The sequence below is a fragment of the Colius striatus genome, chromosome 2 (assembly GCF_028858725.1).
Source record: "Colius striatus isolate bColStr4 chromosome 2, bColStr4.1.hap1, whole genome shotgun sequence".
Taxonomy (NCBI): domain Eukaryota; kingdom Metazoa; phylum Chordata; class Aves; order Coliiformes; family Coliidae; genus Colius; species Colius striatus.
Window position 1 is genome coordinate 103,571,366 of NC_084760.1, and position 18,750 is coordinate 103,590,115.

General features: G+C 40.7%; 1 protein-coding gene across 1 annotated transcript in view; it reads right to left on the reverse strand.

Moving 5' to 3' along the window:
• Positions 1-5,542, reverse strand: part of EPM2A (EPM2A glucan phosphatase, laforin) — a 46,300-nt gene extending 40,758 nt beyond the window's left edge. The window contains exon 1 of the mRNA XM_061991655.1: positions 5,232-5,542. Within this exon, the coding sequence (XP_061847639.1) occupies positions 5,232-5,493 (262 nt within the window). The 5' untranslated portion in view covers positions 5,494-5,542. The remainder of the gene's footprint in view (positions 1-5,231) is intronic.
• Positions 5,543-18,750: the final 13,208 nt, after the last annotated feature.

Here is an 18,750-nt window from a genome sequence, read left to right on the forward strand (position 1 = left end):
ATCCTTGCAGGAACATCTCAATCATAAACAATTCTTCAACTACCGACATCAAATTGTCCTTTACGTTCCTTCCTAGTCACTGCCTACTTCGCAACAAGACTGAGACGGGGGATGCAAGTAAAGCCCGGGGTTATCTTCAAAAGCAGAGCAGATGCCACTAAATACAGCCGGCATGTGCGAGTAGCTACAAGCAAGCAGGCAGGCGCTGGCGATACGCAGGTGAAACAGCGACACCCAGTGGGAACAGCACAGAAAAGAGCTGCAGCAAAAGAGGCACGAGGCCATGCCGTGCTCTACAGGCTTGCGTTGGTTTTTCCTTTTTTTTAAATAATAGAACAGCTACCTGAGGATTTGTAAGTTAGCTTTGGGAAACAAAGAGATGCATCTCTGTTACAGAAAAATAATGTTGCATCCAACTGTACTTCTCCAGAACGGCCTGGAAGTGTTTTTACACTGTTTAATCTTGCTAAGGCTTAGTCACAGGTATTTGTTATTGTTACTATCTCTCCCAAAGTAAATTGCAAATAGGTACGAACTTCCCATTCAGCCCTTAAAGAGTCTCTGCCTTGAAACTAAGTAATTACACCTGTTTTTTGTTCCATAGAGTTAAGGCCAAGAAGAGAGATTGTTCAAAGTTTCAACACAGTGACACTTTAACAATGAAATTTTAACACACCTTTTAACCTGTCGACAATGTTTTCAGCCACTCAAAGTGCTCAACCTTTGAAAGCTTATGGTCAAATTTTACTTTTGATATTTTCACTAATAGCATTATAATATTACGAAAAGCTTGATTACTTCATAACTGCACCAGTCTTTCTGCACTACCATCAGAAGCGTACGTTGACCAACTGATGGCCTAAACGGTAACTAACAAGCCCACAGTGCATGAACCGGAAATGTTGGAAGGCCAACATACCATGGCATGGGGCTGTGTAACCAAACTGTTTATAAATCAAACTGTGTTGCATTGCTTTTTTTGGGGCCCCTGAGAAACCACAGAGAACAGCAGCAGCAGGTAAGTGCAAACAAGACACCTCCTTTTCTCTCCTTCTCTTCCCAAAATCAGAGACAGTTTCAGAGGAAGGAATAAGGCTCTGTACAAGTTACTAGAATGTAGACTGACCCTGCTTTAACTGCCAATACCCTATCTGTCAGGCTTCAAACAAGCACCAACTAGGTCAAACTAATGATTATGTGAAAATGGATCAATGTTGTACACTTTTTATATGTATTTTTTCCTTCTCAAAGTGTAAGGTGTCAACAGACTGTATTCCATCAGTTCAAAGTACAGTTTGGGGCATACTCTTCGTAACTCCTCTGTCCTTTGACAGAACATGTATCTTGCATAGTACCTACAGTTTATTTAGACCACAGTAACAGGGATGAAGGCATAGGTCAGTGACCAAACATAAATTCACAAAGACAAATTAAAGCAGAAGTTTCATATTGTATTTATTTAGTTTGGACAGCAGACACAATATACTTTTACTTTCCAAGCTGACACATATAAACCCAGTCCTGAAAAATCTACATCAAAAACAAAGTACACAGAAAGACACATGGGAAGTGGTTGGGGGAAAAATGTTTAAAGTTTATATATCCATTAATTTTTTTCTAATGGGTAAACCTATTGCCAGATTCTAAAGCTCAGCATAACCAACCTGCTTTACATAGATACTGTTAAAAACCCTTCTGGACAACAGACCTTTCAGCTGAGCTCACAGCAGATATGAAAAGTACCAACACTGAAGAAACCTCCTGGGGATAGAGTCAGAAATCATGTGGTTTGAGCCAGAATAGCTCAACAGCTACAAGTGACAGGCTCTGGATGTTGGCCAGCATCATCACCCTGGGACAGCAGAGGTAAGGATCTGACTCCTCAGGAACACAAGAGCAGGGAACTACCTCCCTCCAGATACAAGCTGGCAACTCTCCTGCAGGCCAAGCCTTGCCTGAAGGCTTCCTGCCAGACCTCCTGGCAGAACCCAAAAGCCACAGAACACTGGCCCATCACTTTGACTCTTCTAGCCCACAGAAACAAATACTCTTACTTTATCTTTCAAAGTTTCCCCATTGCATTGGAATGGCTGTAAGGGTGAAATAAATTTATACTCAAAAACATGATGCAACATAGAGTTATAAAAAATAATGTGCATTAGTAGTAGAATTCTCGCACTAGTAAACTAATTTTTTTAACGAGAGTCATTTTCTTAAAAATGGCACAGTATTTCACATCCAGTATGTGTAAACAACTTGCCATCCATATTTGGACAGGAGTTCTCTAGTTACAGATGAGAGCCTCAACTCATAAACTTAGGGCAAGTCTCATTCTGCACTTTCCTCTATCCTTCACAACTAAGTCGTCAAAACTGCAGATCTTCTGTGCCTGCTAAAAGTTTCCCGAAGAATACTTTAATTCTAAAAAGACAAGACACTAAAGAGACAAAGCACAGCATTTACTTACCACCAAAAAAAAAGTTCGGTTGCTTTTTTAAAACAACAGGTTGTCTTTTCAAACTATGACTTGTGTAAGAATAAACAGATGAAAGCCAAAACTTTTACTGACCAACAGCTCAGAAAAAAAATCATTAAAAAAAATTACATAAAAAAGGACTGCAAGATATCGCTTAATCACTGGATAGAAAAACATCCTTAAGCTCCCTTCATGTAATACCTGAAAAACAATTAATTTCAAGGTTTAAGCAAACTTAGTTCTGCCCTGTAAATAACAAATTAGAAAACAAAAATGGTTGAGATGAATGACTAATTAAACAACTCTACAAACTCTACTCGTTTGTTTTCTATCAGTCTGGCTAAGCAATAAGCTCAAACTGCTGAGCATTCACAATGACAAGAACAAAATCCCACACAAGTTAATCTCAAAATGGCATCAATGGCACTACTGTCAAAACAGAATATGCTTACTACTCAAGACTAAATTTACTAAATGTGCTCCCAGGTATGGATGAATACCCTGAGACAGCATTAACTCCAAACCAGACAGTAACTATCACCTTAAAATTGCAGATTCTCTAGTCTGGAACACTCTATTTCTATATTCTGTGTGCTTGGTAAGGATCTCGTTATATCATTGACATATACAATTTGGCACCTTCAAAAGAGACCCCATTCTGCTTCCTCGGACAGATGCAAAGATTTTTATTCCATAAATTCACTTTTCCTGCATTTCTGCAAAAGAAAAACATGGTTAAAACAGGCAGAATATAGTATTTATCTGCTAAATAAAACAATTACTGTGTGTTACATGGTGTAAAGAGTACTTCATGATGTCAGGTTCTGTGAATGTCCTATTAACATGCAGTCTTTTATTAGTATAAAGATGAAAAAACAAATGCTACAGTTATGATGACATGCATGCTTTAGTCCATGACAGAACAGCAGTTTAAAAGTGTGATATGCATTCTTAAAATGGGCGAAGAGCAACTGCTCTGTAATGTGTTATTTCGGTATACGGATTATAAAACTATTTTATAAGTTAAAAAAACCCCTCACAAATTACCTAGTCATCTGTATCCCTTTCACCGAGACAGATCCATTCCTCAGTGACAACAGGTATATTTAGAACTCTGTTTGACTCTACACACAACTGACTGTTTCCTTTTATTTAAGGTGCTGAAATTAAATATACTGGAACAGCACATGGAAACTGACTACAGCACTTGACAACAGAGAACAGGAGAAAATCATGGTAGGAGTAGTATTGAAACCGCAAGAAGACTGGAAAAATAGTGCCTGAATTTTTCCCTCTTTTTTTTCAGCAAATCCAGTGGTAAAACTTACCAGCCAGAAAATGCCATCATGACATTTCAGTGTACTGAAATAAAGCAACAAATCAAACTTCAATGTATAAGTAGGAAATTATGAGATCTTTACTTCTGGAGAAAGAAAGAAAGAAAGCAAGCGAAACATCATGACATCAGATGCCTAAAGCAAGGCGAAAATAACAAAACTGCTTGAAAGAACTTTTGCCAAACTAGAAGAGCAGCTTCCTTCACCTCCTTCACGTGGTTAAAAAATGTTTTTTTAAGAGTACTCATGTCATGTCACGACAGCCTAGGAGGTTCTACCTGCAAGAATAATTCAGGCCATCCCTGTGCAGAAGTCACCTGGCACTGTCTCCACCAACACCTGGCAGCATCAACTTCAGGTAGAGCCTGGGGACACCCCTCGTAGCATCCTGTCAATGTTTTGGGGCAAGTGATCCTGACTAATAACAAACTAAACATGAGCCAGCAATGTGTCTTCATGGCCAAGAAGGCCAATGGCATCCTGGGATGCATCAAGAGTGTGGCCAGCAGGTCAAGGGAGGTTCTCCTCCTCCTCTGCCCTGGTGAGGCCTCATCTGGAGTCCTGTGTCCAGTTCTGGGCTCCTCAGCTCAAGAGGGACAGAGAACTTCCGAAGAGAGTCCAGTGCAACGCCACCAAGATGATTGGGGGACTGGAGCATCTTCCTTATGAGGAAAGGCTGCGGGAACTGGGGCTGTTTAGCCTGGAGAAAAGAAGACTTAGGGGGAATCTCATTAATACTTATCAAAGGGTAGGTGTCAAGAGGATGAGGTGCCACTTTTTTCTGTAGTGTCTAGTGACAGGAAAACGAGTAATGGCCATAAGCTGGAACACATGAAGTTCCACTTAAACAGAAACAAAAAGGTTTTTTTACTGTGAGGGTGAGGGAGCCCTGGCACAGGCTGCCTGGGCAGTGTGTGGAGTCTCCTTCTCTGGAGCTTTTCAAACCCGCCTGGACGCGTTCCTTTGTGATCCGATCGAGGTGAACTTGCTTAAGCAGGGATGTTGGACTGAATGAACTCTAGAGGTCCCCTCCAGCCTCTACCATTCTGTCAATATGAGCTGAACGTGAGCTCCCACCGCTGCTCTACCCCTGCAGAGCCGCCTCTCCTGGCCGCCGCCTCCGCGCCTGCAGAGGGCCGAGAGGGCGGCGCCGGCTCTGCTCCGCTCCGGCCCCGCCGCTGACCGGTCCCTCCGTCCCGCCAGCCCACCCGCGGCGCAGGGATGTCGGCCAAGCACGCAGCACGGTTCTGCCGCCAACGGCCGCCCTCAGGGCGTGCGCGGCGAGGCCGGCGTCCCGCCCCGCTGCTGACACGCGGCCTGGGCACAGCGGGCACGTCCTGGCGGCCCGAGCGCCGGAGGGGGCGAAGGGGCGGCGCGAAGCGGGGCGGGCCGCTGCCACCCACCCGTCCGTCCGTTACCTTCCCAGAGGAGGTCGCCGCCCTGCCACCGTAGGAACTTGTACCAAAAGGGGCCGGAGACGTCGGCTCCCGGCAGCTCCACCTCCGCCAGCCACAGCGCGGGCTCCTGGGCCGAGAGCGGGGCGGTCGGCCGCGCCGGCTTCATGGGCACGGCGCGCTGCGGGTCCCAGTGACCCATCTCCGGCCGCGAGCCGGCCACCAGGAGCGCGCCGCCGCCCTCCGTCATGCGGGCCGGCAGCACCACGCCGAAGCGGAACAGCATGGCGGCGGACGGCCCCGCACGCCTCAGGGCATCTGCCTCTCTTGCGCCGCGCCGCGCCGCCGCTAGGGGGCCGCGCCGGGTCCGCGCTTCCGGCCAGGGGCAGGGCGCCGAGCCCGGGGCGCCGCCCCCACCGCCCGGCGGAGCGGGACGGGACGGGACGGGACGGGACGGGACGGGACGGGGCAAGGCGAGGCGGGGCGGGGCGGGCCGGGCCGGGGCGGGGGCCGCCGGCCGCCGGGGTTGGGGCGGTGAGCCCGCTCTGGCCGCTTCTGTCGGGGTTTTGCCCGGGATGGGGTGTTTTTTGCGGTGGTGCTCTGTTGTAGCTGAGGGGGTTTCTCTTCCAAAATGTCATCTGGGAATTGAAACAGTCCCGACCGCGGAAAGCCTCCTAAAATTAGGAGTGTGATGGAGCTGCCTCTGCAGGGGAATACCAGGTTTCCGGGTTGCAAAAGGCTACCACGTTACATATCCTGACTTCAATATTACTTCGTTAAATGAAGCTACTCCCATGAGCCCAAGCTTAATTTAGCGCAGCAAACACAGCATTAAAGAAGTGCCATACGTGTGGCGTTGCAAACGAGGTTTAACCTCAGACAACACTGAAGGCTCTGCAATGTTTATATCTTCTCTGCAGACAGGCAGCCAGTCGTGAGACTAGAAATGCAAAATATTGGAAGATGTTAGAAAGCTCTTAGGAATAAATTCTGTAGCTCCAAACTGTGTGCTTTCTGTTTGGCCCTTCTGATTGTAATTTGGCAACTCTCACATGCAGCAGTATCCAGGGCTTGCGAAGAATGACTGAGGATGCAATCCAACCATTTATAGGGCAGTCCTTGTCTGAATACACCCGTTTCAGAAGTGGTTAAGGACAGAAACAGAGGACTGGTAATTTTATTTAGGTCAAGTTCTGGGAACAGGATGAAGGTCTTTCAATGAGTCAAAAGAAATGCTGCTTCAGAAGATGGCTGCTTGTTTCCTCTCTTCAGGGGTGATGTCACACTGAAGTGTATCTACTGCCAAATTTATTTTTATGAGTGCTTTAGCTCATTTTCACTGATTCTCATTGAACTTGTGTAAGTGATATTCCACCACTTTTCCAGACGTAACCAAAGCCAAGGGAATTCTGGCTGTCCTCCATGCATTTCTGCTAGTGCCAACCCTCACTGCGGCTGTTGTGGAACAGACCGTTATGTTTTAATTTTTGCTTTTGCTCAAACTTATAGTCTAGTGCCCATAACCCATCTCATAATTGTCTTTCAATAGCTACCCCTTTACCATACACCTTCATTTTAGTATTATAAGCAATACAGATTGTAACAATCACAGAATCTTAAGGGCTGGAAGGGACCTCAAAAGATCATCCAGTCCAACCTCCCTACCAGAGCAGGACCTCCTAGAATAGGTCACATAGAAACTCATCCAGCTGGGTTTTCAATGGCCCAGAGAAGGAGGCTCCACAACCCATCTGGGCAGCCTGTTCCAGTGCTCCCTCACCCTCACAGTGAAGAAATTCTTCCTTACCTTTCTTTGGAACCCCTTATGTTCCAGCTTATACCCATTGCCCCTTGTCCTATCATTGGACATCATTGAGAACAGCCTGGCTCCATCCTCCTGACACTTTACATATTTGTAAACATTAATGAAGTCATCCCTCAGCCTCCTCCAAGCTGAAGAGCCCCAGCTCCCTCAGCCTTTCATCATAAGAGAGATGCTCCACTCCATCATCTTTGTGGCCCTGTGCTGAATCCAGCAGCTCCCTGTACTACTTGAACTGAGGGGCCCAGAACTGGACACAATATTCCAGATGCGGTCTCACGAGGGCAGAGTAGAGGGGGAGGAGAACTTCTCTCGACCTACTAACAATGAACTTAGAGGTTTGATGCCAAAGTTCAAGCCCGACAGTAGCCCTAAAAACACCCCAGCATATTGTGTGTATGTAAAACCACGTGCTTCTGTATATTCCAGTTGCAGTTCCAGCTAAGAAACTGCAGAATCCAACAATATGTCTGATTGATAGTTTAGTTCATGGCTGTTGTCTAACCCTCAGTGTAAAGAGAAACCAGCAATACCTGTATCTTTAGACAAACTTTAACTTCATTGTCCCTGTAAGTATCAAGTCCCCATCTTAGACCTATAAACCATGTGGAAAAAATTTTGAAAGAAGTTCTTCAGACTCTGATGTGCCAAATGCTAGCGTTAAAAATAATCCAGTCCATTTCTTCTCCATTTCTTCTTCTGCATTAACCCACTTTGCCCCTGTGGATGTTGAGTGTTAGATTAAGGTTAAAGATGAAAGTGAGAAGCTTGATTTCCTGCTCTTTCCTCAGAACACCCTAGTTGAGATTAGGATTAGCATCTAAAGGTCAAACAAGAAAAATTGGGGGAAAAAAAATGGACTTATTGCTGGATCCTGCAAGACCAAGATAAAAGCTAGAACTGGAGATTGTGCTGGGACTCAGAAGTCCTATGGCCTGGGGATAGTGGGAATAGAAAAGCAATTTTTATCAATGTTTTGGATTGAATGAGGGCTGATGACAGCATAAAAGGGATTCTTATTAGGTCTGAGACTGGGAAGTTATAGGTACCACGAGGTTTGAGTTTAGGTTTAGAAACAAAGGCAAATGTGTGGGTTTTTTTCCATTGCTAGATTAATTAGTACAGTCTATGGATTTGTCACCTCCTAAACTGGAATTTTAGTTAAAGGCAGGGGCGGGAGGGGGCAGGAGAATGTTACATTTACTGATATTGTTTAGGATTGCAGGAGTTGAAGAAGTTCTTCCACTGCTGGGGCATTGCCATAACCCTAAATTTAGTTTGAAGTGTTACCCTAACCCTGAAAAGGAATTAAGAATAAACTAGTTTCCTTTGCCAAAATGTCCCCTTATCCTGATACTGCCTGACCAGTGCTCTTCCCCTGCAGTCTTCAATGCTATTCTCAAAACTAAAACCCTTTAATACAGTCCAGTCACCTTTTGCAGCCACAAACTCTATTTCCTGTGTTGAGCCCTTAGTCCAGCTCAGCAAGCCTTACAGTTCCCATCAAGGCTTTGACGTAAAGAAGGCAAAATCCTAGTAATCAAATTGCTTTTAACTGCCTCAGAAACTAGTGTTAACTGTTCATTCCCGTGGGACAAAACTGCCATTTTAGCCCTCTGCCTGAATTGTAATAATAAACGTTGTGCCTTTGTGTCCTTGTTTAAGATCTAGCAATATACAAATATAAAATACTTTACCTACAGCATCTACTCAGTGGGAGTAGCAAAATCACTGAGGCTCTGTACCAACTTGAAATCTTCAGTTTCTGCCTAATTGCTGTAGCTGAAAGGGTTCTAAGGAAAAGTTTGAATGTCCAGAAATTGGAGTTGTAATTATATTTACGTACACGTAAAACACATTTAAAGGCATTGCTGTGCACTGAACTTTTGCAGAATCACAAATGTAACTTTCTACATAGGGCACTACTGAAATGCTACTGCTGAGATTCTGTATGCATACAAATCCCACTGCTACGGGTGATGACTCAGTGAGGGAAGATATGTATATGGTTTTCTTACGATTTCTTATGTTGTCTCTTCCTGGTGTGAAATTGTTCTCATATTTTGTGAACTCAGAGTCTTGAACTGTTCATTACATTTAGGAAGCTTGAACAAACTATGACTGAACGAAATTATAGTAAAGATACTAATCAAGAAGTCTGATAGCATTGCAGCAGTCCAAAATAAAACTAAGTGGAAAGTCATAGTTTTCTTTATCATTTTCGTACTTGAAAAGTGTCTACTAGGTATAGAAATAGCACACAGTTATCCGAACAATGTGAACACTACTAAAATGACAGATGAACTTAATACTTCCATGTTGGGGTAGACTGTGTCTGTAGTGTATGTGCTCTTTACTGATTACAAACTTTTACATCACAGGCCAGTTTGCTGCCTGGGACAACTTTATCTGTTGTTGCTGTACAGTGATCTCAAACGATAGCATTTCCAAGTTGGGACATCTGTAGTGAAGACAGAGTTTGAAAAACAAAACCAAAACACAAATACTGAAAGGATCTGGTTGGAGAAGGGGGAGGGGAGGGGAGGGGGGATTTACAAGTTGTGAGTGATGTTTAGATTAGCTGTGCTCCTTCCTAGACTAGCCTTTCTTCCCTTTTTAGGTCATTTTTATTCTTGTAAAGATACAGAGAAAGTGTTATTGCAATTTCCAAATGTTTGTGCTAATTATAGAAAAGAGAAAGGCAGAATATTGTACAATCTTGCTTGTAAAAGAGACAACATTTCTGTTATGTAGTAAACTGATTTAGATCTATTAGTGATTTGGATAAAACATTAATACCTGAAAAATTTAGAGAGCCTATAGGTTTATTTACAAAGTTTTAACTAAATATAAAAGTCTAATGCAAATAATTGAAGACCACCGCTTCAAGTGAAAGTTGATGGTGTCAATTAATAATCTAAACTAATCCGTGAACTATGGATCCAGACTTTCTAACTGTCCTTCTCAGGATAATTTCAATAGAAGTATGAATTAACGCTTTCATTGTTTGTTCTAATTTGACAGTATAGCAGCTAAAGGAAGGAAACCTGAGGTTTTGCCTTTCTAGTCTGAAGACTGAAAGAAGACTAAGCAATTGAACAACCTGTTGCCAGATAAGTGCTGCTATTCTTATTTTTTTAGTTATAGGTGCTGTGTCAGAGCAGTGATAACTGTATGAACTGTTTTAGCTGCTTTGTGCCAGTAGCAACCTTTTATGCAGACTAAGCTACAGAAGTGCTGGCATGACTGACCATTTTAGGAATTATGTTAGAAAATTGTATTGTAATAATAGGTGGGACACTACGGATTATTTTCACTTTTGCATAGGGTTTTGTGTAGTGTATTTCCTTAAAAAATTAGTTTGATACTTTTACAAGTAACTAGGCAGCATAAATACACAATAACATTACAGGAACACATACAGGAATAACTGTTCTGGTGGGTTTGTTTTTTAAAAAAGTATGAAGCCACCTCTACATTCTCCCCGGCCTCAAATGTTTTAGGAGCTGAGGAAAGTCCCAACGTATTTCAGCAGAGGGCCCTTTAAGTATGCAGTATCAGCCTCATCAATGCCCATCTATCAACAAATACCACAGATGAGCCAGCACACAGCTCCTTTCCTGCATCAGTGACCCACAGTTCTTGGAGGGAAGCTCCAGGCCAACCTCACGTATCTGTGGTGCCTCTGCACCAGGGTAGTGTGTCCCCAAGCAAACCTAGAGGTCTGGTAGCCTTAACAGCTATGTGGCTGTTACTGTGCTGAATACCAAAACTTTATTCCATTAGCTAGGAGAATGCAATCTGGCCCCAAAATTATCTGCCATACTGCACAACAATTAAGATTCACTTAATCCTTCCACTTTCAAAAACAGATGCACACGGACCCTAGTAAGTGTGCTCCAGCCTAATGCACTATCTGTAACTGAACATGGTTTCACTGTCCTTAGGATTCCCAACAAATTATCAGTTGACTGAAGGTATGTCACACTCCTTCATTCTAGGAAAAAGTTACTGTTTAGTTTTTATTATGCAGGTTTTTCTTGCAAGTGTTTTATGTACGACCAATGATATTTTATAAAGTCAGACACAGCGTTAGAAGGCAAAACATCCGTCACTCTTTATCATAGCATCACTCAGTTATTAGAAGCTATGCAAAAGTTGCTGTCTTGAGAATATAAATTACTAAATTATTGATCTTGAATTCAAGAAGAATAAAAATCCAGTTGCTATTTTGTTGTGAGAGGTTGTACTTGTTTGCAAAGCATCCATGGGAATGAAATAAGAAATGTTTCTCTTCTTCAGTATGCTCTTAAGCAATCTATTGCTGGGTCCAGTGATGACTGGAACTTAACGTACAGCATTAAAAAAAAAGTAAATCTTGCAGAAAAGTCTTCTGATTAGATTTTAAAGAAGTTAAAACTATTTTAAAGTGGAATAATTAAACACTTCTGTTCAAAAAAAAAAAACCCAAACACAAAGTGAGGGATGCTATCCCTCAAGTCATGACCTAACAGAAAAGGAAACAGAGGATGACATGTAAAGAGATGATAATTATTTTAAGTATACAATTCTCAGTGGTTATTATATGCTCCTCATAATACAAGAAATCCAACTTCGTGGTTGATCTTACCAATCCATTTTTTTCTCCAATTATATTAAAAAAATAATAACAAAGTCTTAGACTGAAACCAGATTAAAAAAAAAAAAAACAAAACACACAGAAGTTACCTTTAGATCAACAAATTAAAATGTAGGTAGAGTGGCAGCAGAAAGAAAAAAATAATCCAGAAACCAAAAAATAATCCAGAAACCACACTGCTTCCTACCTGACAGTCCCACAGCACACAAAAAAGAAGAGGTTGTATAGTCAGCCAAATCTAATATACTAGATTGAATTCTCTAGCGTGTAAGAGTATATGCTCCATTATCTTCTTTCCTTGTATGAATGATGTATCACTGCATCAATCCAATGCATTGCTGCTGCTTCCTCATTTTCTTGTTTTCATGTATTTACCAATTTTTCAACTGTACATTTCTTGTTTCTCTTTAAAGAAAGTTTATTTCAGCTGATTTGACAAGCTTCACTGAATTCACTTACCTGACACACCAATAATCCTTGCTGAGGAACAAACACTATTTTCACTCAGGCAGAAAGAAAGCCTTGAAAATAGGAACTGCAGTCTAGCATGCACATATAAACAGACTGCAACTTAGCAACCCTCCCCAGATCATGGCAACAGCTTGCAGCCACGAGCCAAAAGATGTGTATGACATACTTTGGAAACAAGATCATAGACAGGGGACTCCTACTGCTTAATTTGGTGTGTGTATGTTGCTGTGTACCATAGTGACCTGCTTCCACTTGAGCTCAAGTTTGCCCACAGATGCCTTCGCATTAGTGCACATATCTTAGTTTTTATTTCACCTGTTTTGAAGGAATAACAGAGTCTGGAAAACAGCCCAAAATTAGATCAGTTGTGTTAATGAACAATATGGAAATAGCCTTGGAAGTAGAGTACATATTTCCAGTGGTCTCTTCGTAGAAATACACTTGTATTAGGCATTACATATTACATTGTCTTGAACAGCTATGCGCAAACTTCCATTTTCAAATTACATTGTCTTTCTCAGTACTTACTTTTTGCTCCTTACTGCATGAAAATATACCTATACAAACTGTCTGAAACCTTCTATGTCTTCTTCTCCCAAGGTGGTTTTAAGTTTACTGAAAAATAGCACCTAAACCTAATTGTCTTACTCAGATTCCATCTTGGTTTACTTGTATACATTAAGTCACGTGCATGCTCAGATTGTTATGGAAGGCCTAGTTCTATAGAAAAATATTGTTGCCTTTCCTATTCAGAGATAAACCTAAATAGAAAAGTTCATGGATTTGTAGATTAGTAACAGGCAATAATTTGGTCAAAATTGAATAGTTCTTGAGTATGTCACTCATGACCTCAATTTCCAGGTTAAGTGAAATTATTTTCTTAAGTATTAGAATGAATTTTTCCTTGAAAGCAAATTCTTTGTCTAGGAAACTTGTAGAATAAATCCTGATCTGATCTCTCACTTTTCAGGATTCTACTCACAAAACAATGAAATTGAGTTTTTTTAAAACATATTTGTACATGAATTGTTGGAAGTAGATTGCATGGAACAAGCTTCAAGCCCTCTTTGAGCTCCTGACAGCCAACCAATCATTCTTTGTAGCACTTATGGGATCCTAAATAATTACATGCAGTGGAATATCATGTTCCAAGTTCTCAAGAGCTTAATCTTGTTTAAAAAACAGTTCTTGATACTGCATACATTTATGAATATTTTAATGTTTACTGATTACAGCTATCCCGGTGGTTAAAATATTTTTGAGGAGGAAAAGGGAAAGGGAATATGTATTAGACTGGTATGATGGGTAGTCTGGATTGACAGTGGCAGCACAGTGAAGCACTTGATGAGCAGTTACTAGATTTCCTTTGTAAGTATCCACATTTCAAAGGACTGAAACTGAAAGCCACGATAAAGGCCTGTCTTTCCAGTTCTATTTTAAGGATGAATGTGAATGAAAGTAACTTTTTTTTTACCTTAGTGATCAATGGTATTAATATTTACAAAATTTACTACCCTGATCGCCCCTGATGCCACACAAAATAAACTGTATCCTTCAGCATTCTGACAAGATCTAGGTGTAACAACTTAATTTACTGTTTCCATAATTGGCACCTGTGAGAGTATCAGTCCTGATAGTTCCTCCTTGCCAGGAACAACAGTATGTTAACTGAGGTATGGTGGGCTCAAAGTATGACAGACCACTTACTTCATCTTTGCTTTCTGAATTACTTCATTTTCAGCTGTACACCCATTTCTTTCATAGATTCTATTACTATATAGTAATAAACAAAAATAAGTGCCAGGGTTTTCTTCGACTGTATTTCTAAGCATTTATACACACAAAAGGCACATTTAATATTTGCATGTTTATGTGCATGTTCCCTTAGTAACTATCTACAGATACTTGTTTGTCTGTATCCACCATTCTACTGTGGAACGGAAGTAAGCAGTCTGGCAAAGTTATGGATGCCAGTACCTTTAAAACAAAGTTAAGCCTGTCACCATGTGTGACCAGTTGAGTAATCTACCCTACAGCACACTCAAAGCCAACCACTGCAGGCAAGCTGGCAATCACAGCCCTATCCACATTCATACACAACCACCGTCTCAAGAACGACTTCAGTATTATTTTGTTCCAGAAAGATCCTGTATTGAGCAAGCATGAGACTTAAATCTTTTTAGACTTAATACTGCAAATGCAGAACTGTTTGCCTGACAAAGTACTAGAGCCAAGGTGGCATATTCTGTTGGAACAACTACATTAGATTTATCTTCTAATGCTTTTCTTTGTAATATTTCTAAAGAGTGCACAAATCAGTAATCCTATCATTCTGGTCTCCATATCTTTGCAGGGAAAGTTAAACCAATCTCTCTTCCCAAATGAGGTTCTCTGACAGTTTTACACACTAGACCTTTGAAAGCAGATGTTTCTTTCTTTCTATTTAAAAAGTTTAAAATAAAAAACACTGTTTGACAGTACCTCCACTTACTGGTAGAAAGATTCAAAGTGACTCTAGCTAAAGAATTCTGATCTGGTAGATTAGCAGGAACAAATAAACCAATACTCTCTATTGATTTTATCAGCACATAAAGGATTAAGTCCCTCTGGAAATACACTTTTCATGTTCCACGTTTTAAAGACATTTATTTGGGTACTTAACATTGGTGCAATCTTCATCTTAAGACTTTATGAAAATAAAAGTTATTCCTGCTAATAAAGCCATTAAATAACGGTCTTTTATATACATCATGTAGGCTAGTGTGACTGCAACTTAAGAGTCTCAGTGTGGACAGCTAGTGAGATACCATTTTCAGAACAACGCAAGGAAAATAACAGAAATTAAGAGGAGAGGGAGCATTGCAAAGAAACTGTTCACTGTCTGCACTACGTAGTCTCCAAGAGAGGCTCATCACTTTGCTGCTGGTGCTGCTCTCAGCCATGCTTTTTTGCAAAGCTCTATATATTTCATTAGTTCCTATACAATTAGCTCAAAATTTAAAGGGGCTAGTTAAACTTCAGCTACTGGTTTGGATACTACATAAATTTGTTTGAACATTGAAATTCTTCTCTGCCTTTCAGAAATGCTTGCAAATTCAACATTGTTTTCTTTAGGGACATGTCATCAACTGGAGAGCTATAAAAGGGAAAGCTTCTGAATTGTTACTTGGCAGCTGACTAGAATGATGGATGAATTGCACATTATCACCTTCAAGAACAGATTTCAGACTTGGAGAAGTCGTACTTTGTTCTAGAACTCAGACATATTTTAAGCAGCAACCACTACAACCTGGATTAGAACAGTCTGAAAAATTATGTGGATATCAACTGAATCCACTCATTTCCTCACAAACACCTCTTACATGTAAATTTAGTAATAGTACTACCATATGCCAGAACATGAATATGTACAGTACATACATCCCGTAGCTAACAAACTTAAGACTGTTCTACTGAGACCAAAAATACTCCAAAAATCTGTTAAAAGCTGTATTTATGTAACAAATCCAGCTGGCATCCCTTTTAACTCAAGTGCTTCTAAGTCAGATAAACAAGTTGCTGGCAGTCTTTCCTAAGTAAACAAGTTCTGTTAAGGTTTCTATGTATACCACTAAAGAATGAGTGGTCTTGTATTACATTTATTATTCCTTATTTATTAATACTATTAATACTTGTTTTATTGTAGCCCATTTGTTCAAATATTACTAGCTGCATGAATTGAGGGAAATAGAAACCAACATGTTTGAAATACTGACCCAAGCATAAAATGAACTCTGCATGAATTTTATGGAATTACTGTAGTCACAGCTTTAGCATCTCACTTCATTTCAATGTGATTACATCTATATGATCCATAGGGAGCAAAAAATAAAAAGCTGGGTTTTTTTCCTCACTCAAGTTGCATTATGGATGCGTTTGTTAGAACATCCCCTTGAAACCCAGCAGCAGCTTAAAGGTCTCTAATATGGGCATCAAACAGTGTTTAAAAAAAAAATACTTCTATTGTTAATCCCATTTACATTGATGTAAAAAAAAGATAGACTAGCATTTAATGCCACACAGGGAAATTGAAGTGACAGTAAATCTGCTCAGAGAGTGCATTTGACAATGATTGGATTGCTGATAGTACAGGCTGGATGTTGGCTCCTATCCTCAGTCAAATTATTTGTGAGGTTATATGTCATTAGCTGAGTTGTGGTAAATGACCACATAAATTCTCTCAAACTGCTCCAGCTGCAAAGTATAACACATCTGCTAAACACAACTGTGATGTCTCAGATGATTAATGGGTAACTCATCATACTGCAGTAGCTTGCTATTCTGAGATATGTGGTCACATGTATCTGGGAGCAGGTAACTCCCTTATCATGGGTGAGTCCCCAGATAACAACGTGCAGCTGGTAATGTTCTCTGTACAATCTCTCCTCAAGTTAGTTTCAGCTTAAGCACAGCTCTAAATTGTTACCTGCATGGACACCAACAGTCACTCTAACCTGATATGCTGCATCCAACTTTAAAGAAAAACATTCTCATATGATACTCACATAACCATCAGGCACTTGCTCAAGATCCAGAGTAGCACAGCACACTTCAGTTGGCTACCTGGGAACTTTTCTCTGAGCTCTGTTAGGTCATCACGTGCATTAGGGAATACTCAACCACTTTGTGTGTTCTTCTCAGTAACAACCATAATTAACATGAAGTTGTTCATCCAACTTTGGTCCCTTAAGACTAGCTTAAAGTTCAAAGAGAATACTCCAAAGGCAAGCTGTGCCTTAACTCCCTAGAGCAGCTCTTCTCAAATCCACTTTTGCTCAGAGCACACCTGTGGTCAGAGCAAAATTAAAGACCACTTACAACTTATCTTGACTGTCAAACCAGAAATTATCCCACATTCTCCATCTATCTTGAAGATTTCTTACTAACATTTTATTTCACCTATAGATGTTCTGTCCAAGGTTAACACAATTGCATACAATCTCACTATTTCAAGCAGTCCCTGTCATTCTGGGACTGTGTAATGTAGTGAAATAATATCGTTCATTCTGTGAGGGCAGAATGACAGAGAACTAAGAAACAGCTCTTGCTGCGATTAAGACGTCAGAAGCAGCACCTTATTACTGAATGTTCCTTTTCCTCTTAATTTGGAGACAAGACAAACTGGTTCTTCCACATATGAAATGCCTTAACCATTCAGCTGGTACTTTTAACATCTGTATCTTGCTTGCTTTCCTGACAGAAACCATCCCAAAAAGTTTGATTCCAAACCAGAAGGAAAATCTAGATAAAAACTTTTGTTTTTTCTGCCAAACAGAATTATGGCTTTCCAGTTCAATTATATTGCTGAGTGACAATAAACCACATAACCCACTTCACTCCATCATTAACACCGCAACCCTGATGACAAATCTAATTAAGCCTTCAACACCTACTCTGGATCAAAACCCTGAGTCAAAACAGTTGAACTGCCTAAGAGGAAACAAGAGACCTGTCTATTAAGAAGTGAAATCATTTGAGCGCTGCTGTTGTTGCTCATTCATACTGTGAGTATGTATACATTCATTAATGTAAAACCAAGTACTTTTTTAGTCTGAGCCAGGACCCTCATGACATGCTCAGGCCCTTTCCTCTCACACGTAGCAGTGGTGGTGTTTACCTTACTGGATTCTATCACAGAAGTTCATCATCTCATATGTGGTGCAAATCAACACAGTAAGGTTACTATCTCAGCTTCCCAAGCCCTTCCATGTTCCTTCCAGCTTCCAAGCCCCACTGGAAATGGCATAAACATCCATCGTGACACATTTTAAGTAGCTTTCAGTGATTAACTCTTTTTTTTTCTTTTCTACACATACAGGATTTCTCATTTTGAGTAGAGACAACCACACCCAAGAAACAAATTACCAAAGAGACAAAAAAAGGGTGAAGTCCTTTCTAATGGGTTTCGTCCTTGGATTTGATCCTGACTGGCTGCCAGACATCCACCCAGCCACTCTTTTATTCCCCCTTTTCAACAGGTTGGGGACAAAAATAAGACAGACAAGCTCGTGGGTTGAGGGAAGGACAAAGAGATAGCTCACCAATTAGCATCACAGGCAAAAAAGAATTGACTTAGGGAAAACTAAATTTATTGCCAATTAGAGTAGGATAGTGAGTAACAAAGACAAAACTAAAGTCACCTTTAGATAATGATTTTGATACTCCTTGAAATAAGTTGATGATATCCATCTGGCACACGTTCTAAATCACTTGAAATGTGAACACTCAGACATAGAGACAATTAAGTGTTTTGGTTTGGGCTTTGTTTTTTTATGTGTGTCAGCTTCTGTACTAAGTATAAAAATAGTTTTTCCTATGAAACCTGGACAGTACTTGAAATAGAAAAAGACATAAAGTGGAAAACATTAAATACATAAGCAGTGACATGAGGTGAGACTCTTGTAGGTTCAATGTGACTCCTAGAAAACTGAAGACCTTCAAGATGGTATGGAGGATCACAGCTATATATGAGAATTGTCCATCTCCCTGTTCTTCAATACAGGGTTGAAAAGATAATCTCATTGCATCTGAGGTATACTATAACCACCAGAATCTTAGTAAAGACCCCCCAC